The sequence below is a fragment of the Apostichopus japonicus genome, chromosome 16 (genome assembly GCF_037975245.1).
Source record: "Apostichopus japonicus isolate 1M-3 chromosome 16, ASM3797524v1, whole genome shotgun sequence".
Taxonomy (NCBI): Eukaryota; Metazoa; Echinodermata; class Holothuroidea; order Aspidochirotida; family Stichopodidae; genus Apostichopus; species Apostichopus japonicus.
This window is the reverse complement of record NC_092576.1, coordinates 40,373,790-40,392,531: the sequence shown is the minus strand read 5'-3', so window position 1 is coordinate 40,392,531 and position 18,742 is coordinate 40,373,790. Positions and strand designations below refer to the sequence as shown.

Sequence of the window (18,742 nt, the reverse complement as noted above, 5' to 3'; positions counted from 1 at the left end):
TCAGCTTTTCATATCTACAGTATATTATGCTTTCTTTAATTGATGTCACATTCACTTCTTCGCCTCTTAACTCTACCTTCAGATATCTCCACAGCCTCTCTCTTCCTTCCCAAGATATTGTGTAGTTGATATAACTATTTCAATGCCTTCCATCAAATAGGACATTTTTTTCTTCTTTAACATACTAAATTACTTTAAAAACAAGTGTTTCACACTTCCCTTCAACCCCCCCCCCCCGTCCCACCCATCCTCCTCTTCCGAACCCACATGTCTAATATTAATATACAAGTTATCATATTTAAATAATAACCTCCTTTTGTAATTCCACTCATGACTAATCAAACAGTCGCGCTTTGCACAGTTGGACTTTAGTGAGTGGTGATAGACATCTGTTAAACATGATATGTCATAATCGAGTGGAAAGGTTATAAACATATTGATACAATTGAATAAACACTGAGTGAAGTACACAGATCTTTATTTAAAAAATATTTTGTACATGAAAGAATGCCCTTTTTAATTATTAGTAGTTATTATGTGACTTCACAGAAATGTTTCGGTCGACAATAATAGCCAAGTATAAGTGTGTACCTCTGTATGAGTCAAGTCTTGATGGGACTTTATCTAGCATATTAGTCATGAAGTCACATTACCCAGAAACCACTGTTTCAAATGGAAGCCTACTAAATAAACCCTGGAGAAAGCGGAGCGAACTACTGTAAACTACAACAAGAAACACTGATTGGATGATTCTCTAACTGTATTGCGTAAATATACTACTTATTTTGGAGTATTTCTATCATTTCAGTTGAAAAGTACCAACCTCCATACTTTCCCCTTATTCTCCCTATTTTTTGGCCCTGAAAAATGTTATTCTCCCTATTTTGGGGTCAAACAGGTTGACAGGTCTAGAGTTTGCATAGATATGCTCAAAATCTGCATGGTCAGCAGTCTAAACTAGTTCCCTTTTGTAAGCATAATAAGAAATTTGTAAAGCGCCCTTATCTAGAACCGGGTATTAGCTCAAGACGCTGTTCAATGTAAAACGAAAACAAAATGGATCTACCGATCAAAAGCAAAGTTTGCAGAGATGAGCCTTTAGTTTTTCTTAAAAAAGTCTTCCGGGGTAGCAGTTTTATTATGCTGAACCAATGAGTTTCAGGTCTTGGAGCAGACGATGCAAAGGATGAGTCAGCATGGTAAGACTTTGTTGCAGGTTGAACAAGATTAAGAGACTGTGAGGAGAGTAGACTGCGACCAGGTGTGTAGACGGAAATAAGACTAGAAAGATATAATCAGGTGTAGTATGCATGCACACACAGGTATGTCAGAAGTAGGATCTTGAACGATACATGGGGTCTTAAACGATACACGGATATCTTAAACGATTAAATGGTATTTTATCGGTAACCAGTGCTTACCTCGTGGATAAATGTTATTATGTGATCCTCCTTTTTGTAATTCCATTCAGGACTAACCAAAGAGTCGCACTTTTAACAGTTGGACTTCATTAGTGAGTGATGATAGACATCTGTGTATGTTATGCATGACATTTTCGTAGTCGAGTCGAGTCGAAAGGTGATAAACACAGTAATACAATTGAATAAGCACTGAATGAAGTACACAGTTCTTTATTTTACAAATATGCTGTACATGAAAGAAGGCAGTTTTTAATGATTAGTAGTTAATATGTAACTTCACAGAAACGCTTATGATCGACGGTTATAGCCAGGTATAATTGTGTACCCCTGTATGAGTGAATACGAGGTATTCATCACAGCATTACATCACAGAAAGGGAAGCATAAATTGATATATTGAGACCCTCATTTAACTTGATAATATAGCCTTGTTTATTACTTTGAGTCGATTACGTAGTTAAGTTAGTTAACGTATGTCCTATATAATTCATTTACATTTCACCCCTAACCCTTTGTAACCCCGACCCCAAAACCATCCATGTCTAATATTAGTAGACAAGAATTCATACTCATTAAGTCAGCTTGTCATATATACAGTATTGTATACTTTCTTAAATTGATGTCACATGACTTATTCACATCTTAACTCTACCTTAATATACCCCACCAGTCTCTCTCTTCCTTCCAATGTACATATTGTGTCGGTTGATATAACTTTTTCAATGTCTTCCACCATTTAGGATGGTTTTCTTTCTTTAACATTCTAAATTACATTAAAAATAAGTATTTCACATTTCCCTACCACCCTTCCCCCTCATACAAACCCACATGTCTAATATCAATAGACAAGTAGTAATATTTAAATAATAACCCAGTGATATCCAAGGCACTCTCTCCAAATGTCATAACTTTACCCTGCAAATCCCACCCACTACCATCACCACTCCCTCTGCTAAGATTGTATATAGTTGACATAACTTTTTGAATTTCCTTCTAAGAAACACCCCACCCTACCTACTTGTGCTATTCCTCACTATTCCGTCTCATCGAAACAAACGATATGACCATTTAAAACTAATATCCCTTACTTTGTAGTAATATTTGATAATCAACGTTGAATGAAGTAACACAATTAATTACCATATCAACCCCATAAGACTATACACATGGTTCATCATTTATACACAATGATATATACGTAGGTTTCCAATAAAGCAAAGCCAGTTTGTAATATTGCAATATGATTACATAAATGTACCAAAGTAGTTAGGTATATGTCCCTGTACATTAATTCACATGAAACAGTTTGTTCAAGCTCCGACTGTTCATCATAATGAATCCCCACTGACGGTTAGCACTCACGTATTGTACCATTCCTCAGGCAATGTATGTCAATGTATTGCGCATCCCGGAGAGAGTATTTCTAGAGACAGATATTAAAAGCTGCATTACACACATTAATTTGACTTTCGTTTGACCCTCAAACTATTTACAATCATGACGCCAGTTGCTGCAACTTCATTAGTTATGTTGTTAATGACGTCATCTACATTAGACGCTAATGTGTGTTGTAGAGACCGAGAGTATTTTCAGTGACAGGAGAATCAGAACTGAGGTTGTCTTCAGTAACATGTGTTTGCTGTGTATTCATATTCTACAATGGTTCATAATCCTGTAGAAAGTAAAGAAGAAACAATCAATACAAAACATGGCCTTTAACTATTCTATGATATAAACATTGCCGGGATATCATTCCAAACTTGTTTTCTTTTCTTGATTGTGAGATAAGATCATTAATTATCTAGAGGAACATGTTTCGAATCAGTTAACGCATATTAATCTATTGAAAATTCGGTATAGGTGAATAGGCACACTGCGCATTAGAAAAACGTGGTGGATATAATTCTAATTTTTTTAAAGTTGTAGATTTAATCCGAATAGTGGGATCCAAAATGAAGTTAATGTTGAAAGGAACAGAGATTTTACTATTTTAATTTGAGTTACAATGTTGAATTGCAAGCCACCCAACATGCATTAGTTGTAATCCAAAAGCTCTTGCTTATTTCATGGTGTTCCAGGCATACAATAAATTCAGAATTTTAGGTGAGGGTCCAGCAACCTCCATCTGTAATTTGAAACGGAATGACCCATATTTATTTACTACATTCATCCCTTTAATCTACTGAATGTATATTGAATGTTAGTTATTTACTACGTAACTTTAATCCACTCATTGTATATTTAGTTACTACTTTAACTACTTACCAATACTACATTGTATGTGGTTATTTGCCATTTGAACTAGAATGTCCTTAAAAAAACAGTGTATTAATTGACATTTATTGTATCTAACTGTACCTTCATCTAATCGAATATCTCACTCCGAGCTAGGATCACAGTCCTCTCAAGAAACATTTATTACACATTATGACACGAACTTTGCTATTTTCCTGTTGCTTTTGTTGGTGAGTTTAATCACTGATGTCTTCCCAAATACTACCTACAAAATTCGTGGCACTTACCAGCCAAATACCAAATTCTTGATCCAGAAGATATTGTTGATCCCACTTATTGGTGTCAGGAGTCCAGATCACTGTAAGAAAAGAAATCGGTATGTCAATGAAATAATATATACACTATACACGATGAATGAAACGATATTGATTTATTATTGACGGGCTGACATTAATCAATACAAGAAGTAAACATACGTGAGGTTATATTGGAACCTGGTGTATACATCTAAAATGTAAGAGTGACGTCATAGCCTTGGGACTAAGCCGGTCTTGATTTATACTCGTGAACAAGAAATATCAGATGACATTTTTCTGTTTGTACCTCCTGTACTACAAAAATACACTTGAAGTAATGATAATTATAAAACTAATATTAAAATCCGTTAAACTAGAACAACAGAAATTGGTAAATGAAGAATAATAATATAAGAATTTTTCCCAAATCAATAGATTTTCACAAGTTTTTTTTTTTAATACGTCAGTGGTGTAAACAGGAAGCTCCGGGCAAATGGACGGAACGGAAAGGGGGCAAGGCTTGTAAACATAAAAACATCAAAGACAAAACATTAGAGAGAATAATGTAAAGTTTCATAATATAATTAAACGTCTCTTAATATTGCACATAATTACACACTGTCTAGGAGTCAGGCATTCCTTACTTTGTATACACTGCCTAGTAATCGGGCATTCCTTACACTGTACACATCTTCCTAGAAGTCAATCATTCCATTCACTGTACACACTGTCTAGGAGTCAGGCATTCCTTACATTGTATACACTGCCTAGGAGTCAGGCATTCCTTACACTGTACACACTGCCTAGACGTCAAGCATTCCTTACATTGTACACACTGCCTAGGAGTCAGGCATTCCTTACACTGTATACACTGCCTAGGAGTCAGGCATTCCTTACATTGTACACACTGTCTAGGAGTCAGGCATTCCTTACACTGTACACACTGCCTAGGAGTCAAGCATTCCTTTCATTATTTACACTGCCTAGGAGACAGGCATTCCTTACATTGTACACATTGTCTAGGAGTCAAGCATTCCTTACATTGTACACACTGTCTAGGAGTCAGGCATTCCTTACATTGTACACACTGTCTAGGAGTCAGGCATTCCTTACATTGTATGCACTGCCTAGGAGTCAAGCATTCCTTACATTGTATACACTGCCTAGGAGTCAGGCATTACTTACATTGTATACACTGTCTAGGAGTCAGGCATTCCTTAAGTGTTTAAGGCTGGCAGTTTTATTTCTAAATATAGGCTTGCTGTACGGGAAGAGGATATGTAGGTTCTCTTTCAATGCACCTGAACAGCCCTGCTAAAGCAATGACATCTCATTATAATACCACGGAAATACTACACGCATAAACACTGCTAAAAATCCTGACCAATCAACAATCGCTTAAAACAATTACCATATATACGCCAACAGTAAAGCCTGACCAATCAACAGTCATTAAAATAACCCCGTATATATACCAGCAGTTAAGATCTGACCAATCAACGGTCAAGTATACAACTACGTATATAAACCCACAGTTAAGATCTGTCCAATCAGCGGTCTTTAAAACAACCATGCATATATACCAGTAGTTAAGATCTGACCAATCAATGGTCACCAATAAACCTGTCTGAACCGTGCCCAAATATATCAACTCTCTCATCTTTACGTTGTGCCTGTCTCAATTAAACATGTATTACCTCCCATATACAAGTACAGGTTATAAACAGGGAGTTGTTTTCCATACCAACTCCCTGCTATGAATAGATACGTTGTCTCTATATGAGCTCAACAGAAAGGTTGCCTCTTAATATAGCTTACGTAATAACCTTTCAAAATACTAGGCAATTTCCGCTACAATGAGATTTAAAGATTGGTTCAGTTGTCATACATGTTTATGTTATATGAAAGAGGACAATAAAAGAAACACAATGGTGAACTGTTCAAAGATCTTTTTCGGTTAATGAGATATTCAAGTGTAAAGTTTTATCATATTGTGTAGAAACTGCTGAAATCTGACTAGCTGTGATGCCACACCCTCACATTCCTGAAAAGTCCTTGTTTTTTCTCTAAATATTTTGTGAGATTTCATGACTTTCAACCAAAAGATATGTCAGGAGATCTCATATTTGTCAAAGGAAGTATTTGAGATTAAACATCTGAAGAAGTTTTGATTATATTATTTTCAAATGTGTTAAAAAATGTAAATAATTTTTAAAGAAATATATTCACAAGTGTTAAGGAAGTGAGGAAATGACGTCACATCCTCACAGTAAGGCTTTCTACACCAGTCGTTTTCAAAGAAATTTTGATATCTTCAAAGTGTCATGTCTCCTTAACAGAGCATGCTATCATGGTAGTTTCTTCACTGTTCTTTTGGTCTTTTTGTGCTCTTTCATACAAAATAGACATGTTTAACACCTGAACCAATCCTTCAAACGTGTGTCATATCATTTCACTGTAAGTTGTCACTCTCCCCTTGTTTGGTAACTTTTTAGGGAATTTGGCAGAAACCATTATTTTTAATTTTTTAATTCAAGTGTACGATTTGCTAATTCGTGTTCAGATTTATTAATGAATATTTAAGTTCAGCCTTCAAAAGATGCACTGGAAAAGAATGAGTCCAAAGCATTGTTTTAGTTAGTCTTTCAGACTAGTAAAAAATATTGCTTCGAGTCATTTTAGTCTTCGAAACTTGGTTGTATAATAATATATTTCAATTAATATATAGAAATGAAAATAATTATACCCTGACTATTCAGCTCTTAAACTACAGAACTTGATTAAGCGCGATCTGACTTTACGAAAATATGGATGATTTTCTCTAATAAATGGATTGCGCAGGTGTGCAACACACATCTGACCATGGTCGTTGTTGTTCCCTATACTACATACATAAGTAACTCTCACACTCAACCATAGAAGTGTGAACAAAGCAGAATAGTTGCTATAACCATTAGTTATATCTCAAATACACTGATTGGGAAAGTATTTTGCTAATCTACTGTGTTGTGATTTTTTTATCTGCTTGAAGGGGATGACAACTTGTAAGAGATCTAGTTATTTCTTGCGACTTTGAGAAATTTGCAAATACCCGAGGTAAATATTAATGCTTTTGCAAAATTGTTCGTATTTCTTGTATTTTGCAAGCGTTCAAAACGCATCAAGAGGAGATTAGTGATTTACAAAAAAATCACTGACTCAATAAAACAAGAAATATCACAAATACATACCAGAAGCAACCCACTTATCGTGATCCATTTTCAAATCAATTACATAATTATGAGATTTTGTTATTCTAAGAGCATCTCATTTACACAATACATGATGGCATGTGTAAACAAGATACTGTACCATGCATACTGAGCCACAACTTGTGTTCTTCGCTGGATTCGCTGGTTATAAATGAGCATCCTTATTTTGTAAATCTCACTTCATTTTAAATTTACCTATGTTAGTAGTCTTACATGATATTTGTGTTTATTTATGTATGTCATATACTAACAGTAGAGATGCATCCTCTGCTAGAACTTTTAAAACACCAATATAAACTGGTTGATCAATATGTAAAATATACCCCACCTTTCACATCTTGAGATTTCAATGCGGATAAAGATGATCCAATAGGTAAATATGAGGGCAGCAGACAATCACTTAGACTGAAATCACAGAAAAGAAAAAAAAAATCATTAAATACAGTAACACAGTAACACATTTAAGCTAATAATGATGATTACAAACAATCCACCCGCCCCCCCCCCCCCAAAAAAAATGGATCAAGAACCAAACAATATCCCGTGTATCATATATTCCCGTGTATACATTGATTAATTAATAACCTCTCAAATTTGAGATCAATGATCATAAACAATATAGAAGTCTCAACAGGTCAATTCTGCTATGTACATGTGAATGAAAAGTGTCCATTTTTCTGTTCCTTTGAACAAGACCAAATACAAAGCTTGCAATAGTCGTAAACGTAATACCTGTCCCAATAATATAGTTTTTTTTAACAAGGTTGCAAATCATGCTTAGCTTCTTCATTCCTTGACAGTTTTAATTTTGGAGTACTAACGTTATGAATTTAATAATTATTGAGGTTATAAACAATGAAACTCCCATTAAAGAAGTCTCCATCGAAATCAACGGTACCATCGATCAAAAACTCAAACTACGAACATGGATGTAATTTTTCGAGGATTGTGACCTGTTCTAGTCCTCTGAATAGATAATCTCCCAACACCCCTACCGGACCTTCAATTAATGATGAATGAGTAGTTCCGTCCGTCATCACTTGATCTGTTTGTTGCCTTACATACCATGAACCTATGCAGACAAGTAATCTACCTCTTGTACAAAGTTCTACGTCAGGAGACGGAAGGATGCTAAGAGGAACTGGGTGATGACCCGGAAGTGGGTCAGCGGCGGCGCTGTGCTTCATGCTAAATTTAATTTTAGAGGAATAACTAAATTTGAAATGTTCTCATGACAACATAACCTTTCTATAAACTTATAAAATTATTACTAGACACATTAATAATTGAAATTAAAATAAAAGTTTTAAATTTTATCGATACAAGTTATAAGGTATAATTCTTTCAACGTAAACGAAACATGTATATATGTTATTGAATGTTTGTTGTGTTTTCCCTCAGCATCACCTCTATTATTCTACAGTTTTAAGTATAAACATCTCAATGCAAATATCAGTTTGATTGTAAAGCCAAGTTACATTAAATACGCAGAATTCTTTTAGCAAGTTCCCTTAGCATGTTTTATTTATAGTACGGAGGATATGAATAATGATTAAATCACTTTCTCGTTTTTCTTAGTAGTTAAAACATGCTACCTACAGTTTTAATTTGCAGAATTCAATTTCAATTTTCCTCAGAGAACAATATGAATGTCCTGCCTTGTTATATAACCGTGTTTTATATAACCTGTAGCCTGTATCATCGTCTAGATTATATACATATGAGTCATATAACCTACATTGAACTATTTAAAGTACAGCGCCCAGATATGTTCATACAACTCAGTAGAATAAATGTGGACGGGCGAGCAACAAACATACATAAAGGTATATAAGGGGCTCTATGGAAGCATACATGTAGTTCAATAAGACAAGCTCGTTTATAAAACTGTAGTTTGTAATTTTGTTTATTTCGCGTCGCAAGTTGGGGAGGGGAGGTGAGGCTTCCATTGCGATATGAGAAATGTTCAAGTCTATGTATAATAATGCTTGGATTTTGTAAATATTTTGTAGTTAGGCTGATTTGAGAGTACATTTGAAGTATGGATATACGTATGAGTAGCAATTCTTCAACAGATATCTCGATGTATATTATGACAAACCACGCCTATTTTCAATGCAACTTATGGCGTAAATTAGGCCAAATATTAGTGAAAATAAGAGAAGCATTGACAACCGGTTGTTTCTTTTTTCTTTGAAATTTCATTTCCCAACAAATTTAGAGGCAATTAAAAGAGAAAATAAAGCCTGCAAAACAAATCACCCTTAATAATCAACCAAATTTCAACAATATATAATGACTCCAAGAAGGTAACCGTTACTAATTACTAGTTGGTTGCCAACAAAATCAGTGAGTCATTGCGTAAATCGTGCACACCATTTCGGTTTGAATCGTAAAACTTGTTGTGTTTTTCCTTGATGAACAGTTAAAATCAAAAGCAAAAGAAACTACAAACATCGTAGTAATGATTTTGTAGGAATTAATTACCTAAGATAGAGTCAAGTTGAGTGTTAAAATATGTATGCAGAAAAACATGAACAATTAAACAAGATGAAATATTAAATGATAGAATATTTATTGTTAGTTCTTGGCTAACATTGTAGTAAAACAGAGATACAGGTTTACCGATTGTCAAGGTGACCCTCAGCGCTACATTTGATTGATGTATTTACGGTAACTATGAGATGTATGAGAATATGTACTTTAGAGATGCAGGTGACGTATTGCAATGTAATTGACAGGTCATATATAAAGGATACAATGTACATGGTGAAATGTAGACGTGCGTGTTAGTAAATATTATAATGAAAGGAAAGTTAACATTACTAGTAGGACTGTGTGTACACTATAATTGTTTGATGTACAAAGTCAGTGTAGATACAGGCAGAGAAAAATGACACATTTGGAGAATACGGTTCAGCCATGACCCCAATTTAAAACGAATCAGTAGCAGTGTGCAAATTTTATTATAGGTCGTTTGGATTTTTTAACTGGGATCTGCTCTGTAAACATATTCTGTTCTGTTAATTATCAGTTTAGGTCAAGAAGTTGGGATGGGATAGAGTGCATACACACATGGGTTTGTCAGAGCAGGTAGTTTAGATCAAAGATTTTAATTAATATAATTACATCCTAAAATAACTACTCGAAACCATATATTTCATTATCAGATAGTGGGATTAAGGTGAGGGGAAGAAAGGGATTAAATGTTCCAACGAGATGAGACAATGGTGATATCCATGATATGCACTCTGTTTCTGCATTTCACTTACATCACGGTAGATCTAGACGAGGATAAGGCACTTGAACTGTTTAAAAATTGTGTTAGAATTGATGAAAGAGTTATGCCGTTATTAGTTTGCGTTATTTCATGAATTTATATATCCAATTTTATGCGATGTACGTACATCCATGGGGGTAGGAGCGGGGGGGGGGGGGGTACTGGGGGCACGTGCCTACCCCCAAAAAAGCAAATGTGCCCTTATCTTAATCTTCTCCGTAACGTCTGTTACATAAGGTCAAGATGCTCTCTTTCCACCCCTGTCGATCTTCTGCAGCTCTTCTCACATCGGACCAGCTTCTCCAGCCATTCTTGTCTCTCTCTTTAGTTGCTGTCTTTCTCCAAGTCGTCTTGGGTCTGCCAACCTTCCTCCTTCCTTCTGGTGCCCATTCCATTGCTACTCTTGCATGATTTCCTGTCTCCTTCCTCATAATATGACCAATCCATTTCCATCTGCGTCTCCGTATCTCTACACTTATTCTATTTATGCCTGTTTGCTGCATAATTCTGTCATTGCTAACTAGTTCTGTCCATGGTATCTTCAGTATTCTTCGTATGCACTTGAACTGAAAAGCATCCAACTTTTGCTCCTCTCTCTTTGTCACTGATCTTACTAGCGTTTTGAATAGTGTTAGTTTTGTCTTTCTGCCTATTGCAACATTTGTCCATATTCTTCTTAGGTTTCTAAATGCACCACGTGCCTTTCCTAATCTGTTTTTGATGTCTTCTGTACCTCCTCCATCTTTACTGACTTTGGCCCCCAGATATACAAACTCTTCTACGTCTTCCACTTCTATGTTGTTGATTTTCAGTGGCGCATCTACCCTGTTATTCATTCTCATGTGCTTACATTTCTTCATATTCATATTCAAACCGATTCTTCCTGCCATCTCTTCTACTTTCTCTGTCTTTTTCTGGATGTGGCCATGCTTTGCCGATAACAAGGCAATATCGTCCGCAAAATCCAGATCCTAAAGCTGCGTGGTAAATCTCCATCTGATGCCTCTTCTTTCTCCTGCAAGTACTCTCTTCATCATCCAATCTATTGCTAACAAAAACAGGAACCCGCTCATGACACATCCTTGTTTCACCCCAGATGTTACGTGGAACAACTCAGTTGTTTCGCCTTCATCCACGACTGCGCATTCAACGTTGTCATATAAAGCCTTCACAATTCTAATTATCTTGCCTGGTATCTGGTACTCTTTCAGTATATTCCACAAGCTGTTGCGGTGTAGAGAGTCAATAGCTTTCTCAAAATATAAAATGCACATACAGAGGTGAGTTCTATTCATTTGACTGCTCCAGGATGTTACGCAGTGCAAATATTTGCTCTGTTGTACTCCTGTTTGGGCGAAAACCAGCTTGTTCTTGCCTCAAAACCTTGTCCACTCCGTCCTTTAATCTGTTGATGAGCACTCTTCCGAAGATCTTTCTCATAACTGGCAGCAATGTCAGGCCTCTCCAGTTGCTGCAATCTGTGAGGTCCCCCTTTTGGGGGCTTTTAACAATTAACCCCTTGTTCCATCTTTTTGGGGTTGACTCCTCTGACCATATTATATTAAAGAGGTCTGTTAGTCTTTCCACTGGAGCATTTACATCAGCTTTTAACATTTCAGCTGTTACTTGATCTAAACCTGGGGATTTGCCATTGCTAGTCTTAATCAATGCAACATGTACTTCCAGCCTTGTAATAACACCTAAATCGACTTCGACCTCTGCTTCAATACGCTCATCAGTTTCACGAACGCAGTTTAATGGATCACCTCTGTTTAACACAGAGCTAAAATGATCCTTCCATCGATCTTTTCTAGCCTGCTTGTCTTTAATAATATTACCATTTATGTCCTTAACAGCAGCAGTAGTGCTCTTCCATTTACCTGTCAATTTCCGTGTTATAGCGTAAACATCTTTAAGCCTTCCATTCTCTGCTGCTCTCTGGGCATCTTGTGCCGTTTTGTCTATCCAATTTCTCTTGTCACTTCTAGCACTTCTATTTACTTCTCTGTCTTTGATTCTGTAAGTCTCTCTCCATCTCTCTTTGATCCTCTCTGATTTTGTGCTATTGATCTTCGTATTAATTCCCCTCCTTTCATCTGCCTTAACCCATGTCTCTGCTGAGACCCAAGGTTTACTTACTCTCTTGGTGTATCCTATTGTCATCTCAGCTGCTTCTACATATACTTTCTCCAGCCCTTCGCAACATTCCTCTAGTGTTTCAACATCCAGGGCTTCATATCTGTTCTTGACCTCTACATTATATTGCTCTCACATCTGCCTGTCTTTAAGCTTTTCAATATCTAATTTAGGCTTTACCTTTGATCTATTCAAATATTTACAGTTTTAGTCTTATTTTGCATCTGACAAGGTAGTGGTTGCTTATTGCGTCTGCACCTCTTTGTGTTCTTGTGTCTAGTACTGAGGTCCTCATAATCTTGTTCACTAACACATGGTCAATTTGGTTCTTCGCTCTTCCATTTGGCGAGACCCAAGTTTCCTTATGGATAGTTCTGTGTTTGAAGATCGTACCTGTGATAACATATCCATTCACTTGGCAGAACTCACATAGTCTCTCTTCATTGTCGTCTCTAAGACCGATACGAAATGTGCTCTACTGGTATATAAAATGTGCCCCTTTGATAAACAACTGTCTTTTGGATATCTTAAGCCTTTGTTAATTTTAATAGTTTATTTGAACTATTCACGTGCACTATAATAGTACATATTATTGATAGCTTACTAACACATCATATATATTTAAGTGATATAGACCATGTGAAACGGTTTATAGCATTACGAGTGGTAGTTGTGGAAATGATAAAGTGCCCCTCTTTGGAAGCTTCCAACCCATCTGGGTACATCGTTATGTAAGGATCATTATGTTTCGGAATAGTCCTGGATATGGGGCATAAGAACAATTAAATTTTACCGCGGTGAGCAGAGGACGTGAAGGAGATAATACATTTGTAAAGAAAAGCTGATAAAAAGCTACGCTACTAAGACTATATCTGGGTCGTTTCACTACATTTTTCGACAGGGAGATCAGTTGAAAGGTTTCTCACCAGGTCACGGAAAAGCGGAGACGCTAACGTAGAAATGATACTAACAGACTAATGAATTTGTATGATGTAAATATTAGGAACCATCATATGTATATTGCTTGGTACAGAGTTTACACACAATAAAGCGGGCATTGGTTGGACAGCATGTGTTCAAAGGACTATGTGTGTTCAATAGACCGGTTTTATTGTTTTGTTAAAGACTATTGTAGGCAATAAAGGAATGCTAATATTCTTGAATACATTTTAGGTACAGACATGATGGTAAACGTATACAGTGATATAATGTACACTGTTGTATACAACACTGTGTAGATATGATACTCGGCGACATACTGTGGGCAGTGTGCGTCTGTGCAAGGATATGGATGTGAACAGGGAGGATTCACATATTTTGAAAAGAGATACAGGGGGAGATGGAAGAGAGGTAAGGGAGGGGAGAGTGAGGAGAGGGGAGAGAGGAGAGAGGGAGAGAGAAGCAGTGTTGGGATCAAATACATGAGTAAAAAATTAGAGAATGCGAAATTATGAAGTTACAAGAATTGTTCATATAATGGACAAGGGATTAAGATCCACCACAAGGGGAGCAGGGTGAGGTAAGAGAGGTGCATAGGGGTTGAAGAAAGTGGTTCTAGCGGAGAGGTGCAAATGTATAATTGGGTGAGTGACAAAAACAATTATATGGTGAAGGGAAAAGGGTTGTGCTAAATAGGGTTGTTGTTAAGCGCAAAGAGATGTGTGGGGTTCATGGGTACATTATTATATTAGCGGATTAAGATAAACAGAGCATCATAACAAAGATATTTTTTTTTTGTAATATGTCTTTTCATGTTGCTCTGATTTGTCTGGTGAATTTGAGATGAAGTAGGGTCTTAATTGTTAATATGCTTTGACAAAAATGATATCAACAGTAATTGAATTCCAATCGCTTCTATGTATTTATATTTTTGATCTCATTAACTTTAATTTAATTAAGTAATGTGTATTTTTCTAAACTTTCTAAGAAGCAGTAGATTGTTTTTATATATAGTAATATAGCATTTTTGGAAATATTTTCTAGTCAATAAATGAAATATTCTGAACACCCACCCTCGAGTTATAACTGTAATCATCATTACTATCTGTATTTATGTTTAAAGGTATTACCTTTGCTTTATGCATTATAGAAATATATTTACATATTTATTATTTATACTTACACCACTTTCTTGAATCTTGGAGAGTGTTGTACATAGTTAAATATTCCATTAACTTCATGTTTATTCATTTCTCTCCCTTTCTCTGTCTGTATGCTCATCCTCTCTATTGATTTTAGGATTGGTAGAGAGAGACCAGAGGAGACGATAATGTTCCCATCTTCATCAATCTTACTAAAGGACCATACTAGAGTCACCCTGTGTATTTGAAGCTGAAGAAAGGAAAATAATAAATATAATTAATGCCATCATGTTTGTTTATATGATTGATATATGGAAATAATAAGTTACTCTTTAAAGAATATTAATCTTAATATTTATTTTGCTTCTAATATTAACACTTTGCCTATTTTAGTCATATGTTGATAGTTTTATTTTCATTTGTATTCTTATTAATCCATTCAATTAAAGAGTAAATAATGGCGTTAGATTTATAACAGCGTCCAGGTGAATTTATTTTTGTTTGCTTGGGGATAGGTAAAGTAGTTCTCTTATTTGTTTATTTATTAAAATTAACTATATTGTATCAAAGGTAGTTGTATAAGTTAATGATCTAGAATAGTGTAAGAGAGGTGAGGGAGGGATGGTTGTAATAGGGGTTACATAGGGGTTCGTTGGCGGAAAGAGCATCGCTTAAAGGTTAAGAATGGGCGTGCTGTGGCGTCTCAGTGTACATACAGGGTTTATACTTTTGTAGGTTATCTGGTGCCTAAAAAAGTATTTATCGCACACAAGATATTGTTTGCAGTCATATCTTAAATATATTTATGTGATTAGGATTAACTAGAGGGGTTTAGATATGTTAATGGCATATTTAACATGATTACCAAAACGATGCATATTTCGTTTTATTTTCAACATTTTCAACGCTAGTCATATTTTTGCAAAAGGAGGATGGTGGGGCTTATGAATGGGAAATGCTTAGTGCGAAGTTAGATATACTGTATAGAATACAAAAATGGGGTGGCGTAAGGTGAGTTTATGGCTTAATAGTTAACTGCATCAATATCAATCTTTCTGTTTGGTGGCAATTTTCTATGACCTTGGATTTTTAATTTTATTTAACTTTGTATTGCTTTCTAACAACTATCAAGATGTTTTAATTAAAATGTTTCATTTGGAATAATGTTTAAATGGTCAAATGGGCTGATGGGTTCGCTGGAAAATTTGATTTTTGTTTTTTCCATCATATTTCCATACGTGATATATTAACTTTATTTTGTTTAATGTGTATATTTTTTCTGATAATATATCTGATAATATATGATAGATTAGCAAAGTATCACAAGTTTTTAAGTTTAAGCACTAGAGTTTATGTATATTTATTCATATTATTTGTTCTTGTCCTTCTTTCAGTAGAGGGCTTCTTCTAATGTATTATATTGTATCCTTATTTCTGAGTATTATGTTCTACAAGGTTGCCATAGGTTACATGGATGCGGCGTGTATATAAATGAATTATTTACCTATTATTACTCTCAGCAGTGTTAGAATACCTGTACAGACAGAGGTTGTTGTACAGGATTTGTTCTTTCCGTAAGTCGCTTAAACGGTGTACACACCTAGTCTACATTTGTTTATGTTGTAACAGAGTTCGAGGTAAAACTAGTAGAACTGTACTGAAGCAAACAGTACGTCTAAGATTCCTCTGTTTTATTATTTATGATTGTAAATGGTATTTCTGACACAGAAACGGGTTTGCAATTGTTATTATTTCATATTATTATTGATAATAATTGTAAACCGGATCAGAACGTACCTTACATTTTGATTAAAAAAAATGAATTGAAGAAACAAAATTAAATCAAAATCAGAATTAAACTCGGAACGGAAATCAAGTATTAGGGAAACATTAGCTAACTTGGCTCATATTAAGGATTTATTTACGAGAACAAATATTAGGGGTTAAAAATAGATATTAGAAATTGAAGAATAGTTACATGAATAACCAGAGCCAACAGATATGGATGTGTATGAATAGTGAAGTTGTTAGTTATTAGTATGATTAATGTTGATATTATACTATTTAACAAATATTTTAACAAATACTTGATGAGTTATATTGAAAATCAAGTTTTGAAATCCCAAATTATGTGTTTGTTATTATTTTGTGTTGCATCGCTGTTGTTTCTGCTACCCTTTTAAATATTCATTGACACAAACTAGTGTTTAGTTAAAAAATAAATTTTTCATTTAACGATTTAGTGAAAGATTGTAACAGCCTTTTAATTGTTTATTATCCGACACTCAATTACTCAGTTATTACTGTATTCATATTTATTGTTTGTCGCCATGGTGACATTTTAATTTTGAATTCAAAAATAAATGAACTTGTATTGATTGATGTATTTATTCAGTATATCCGTTTATGTTTACTTACGTCACGATTGGATGCTTCCACCAGGAGCTCTATGACTGACCTCTGTACAGACTTTTTGGTGTCTCTGTGGATGACCAAAGCATCTGAACACATCTCTGTAATAGTATGGATGTCATCGGGCTGTTGAAATAAATTAATAGTAATTGTTTATTAGAATAATACTAATCTAAAATTGAGGTGTTAGTGAAACAATGATAGTTTGTGTTAATAGAAAAGATTAATAGATTAGTTAGTCCAGCAGATACTTGAAACCAAAAATAACATTTCGCTGCTTAAAGTTGACTGCTTGCAAATATGACGTACATTTTCTGTATTATGAACGCAACAATCTGGTACCATGTTTAATCTCTAAGTTACTAATGTTAAAAAAAAAAAATATGAAGTTTCTTCCAGGAATATTGGAATAAGCGATATCAATATGATCATTAATGGATTGTAGAGTTTAAACAGGAAACCATTTATCCAGAAAGATAGGCAACCATTTATCAATTGCACTTTGAACCTGAATTGGTAGTATAATGCAGCGACATAGATTGGTGGGGGGGGGGGGGGGGGTATGAGCAAAGGGAGCAATCGCTACCCCTTTGAGTACCCCGAAAAAATCACAAACTGCAAGAAAATATCATGAATGCCCTCTTTTCAGGTTGAAGGAAGCTAAGCGACCCTTCTAAATTTTTCCCCTGAAAGTTCGTATGCTATGTAATACAATACTCTTAATATTGTTTATTTCCTGCAACGTGGGAGGCAGTTTGGGTAAACAAATTATTTGTACATCATGGCTCTCCGCTAAGTGTTATAATGCTAATAATTGCACATTTTAAACTAATGCTCCATAACCTCATCCCCACCCCCCTTTTTTCAAATTTCTGGCTATGTCTCTAGTATAATGACATCTACTGGAGCATTTAAGTTGAAGGAAATAAAAACTTAGAAAGGAATTTAAAATAGAAATTAAAGGAAACGCATGTACCATAAAGTCATTGCATATATTTATAATTATTTTATTAATGAACATAAGTAAAAATGGTTTATCTGGTAAGAAATAAACCACCTTCACAGAACCATATCTACTATAGAGTATCGAGCAAGATCTCGGGAATGAGAAATATTAAATAGTTATGTCCTTCCTGTGAGAATCACATTTTCTGTCTGCGGAATATCTATACCGGGAGACACTATGCACGGAGAACCTCCAAGACGTTGGCTTTACTCTGATTATTGGCCACGCCTTCTCCCCATCCAACCATAATTCCACTTTACATATTACTGTTAAATTCACAGAATACAAATGTTCAATATAAAATACCAAACATTACCAACCTTGCTCCATTTACCAGATTTCAAATCAAGATAACAGGCGTCACGTGATGATATAACTGTACAAGAAAATATGAATTCAACAAAGTTAATAAAAAATATAAGTATATTGAAAATGAGTGACGTTTATTTTTAATATTGCTTAATATTCCATTCCATTAATTTTCCACATTACAATATTTCATTTCTTTAAGCTGCATTTGCTAACAGTAATTTGCAATGGAACTGTACGGTACTATTTTATCAACTAAATTATACAAATGGTGTGTGTGTGAGTAATAACAAACACTGAGTTTAATTCCATGATG

General features: G+C 35.0%; 1 protein-coding gene across 2 annotated transcripts in view; it reads right to left on the bottom strand.

The window, feature by feature from the left end:
* Nucleotides 1–1,552: 1,552 nt before the first annotated feature.
* The window catches only part of LOC139982939 (uncharacterized), a 50,381-nt gene continuing 33,191 nt past the window's right edge, over nt 1,553–18,742 (bottom strand). For both annotated transcript variants that reach the window (XM_071996151.1, XM_071996150.1), the window contains exons 12-17: nt 18,438–18,493; nt 17,118–17,237; nt 14,741–14,949; nt 7,531–7,607; nt 3,943–4,013; nt 1,553–3,092 (exon numbers count right to left, since the gene is read on the bottom strand). In XM_071996151.1, coding sequence (XP_071852252.1) covers nt 3,075–3,092; nt 3,943–4,013; nt 7,531–7,607; nt 14,741–14,949; nt 17,118–17,237; nt 18,438–18,493 — 551 coding nt within the window. In that variant the 3' untranslated portion in view covers nt 1,553–3,074. The remainder of the gene's footprint in view (nt 3,093–3,942; nt 4,014–7,530; nt 7,608–14,740; nt 14,950–17,117; nt 17,238–18,437; nt 18,494–18,742) is intronic.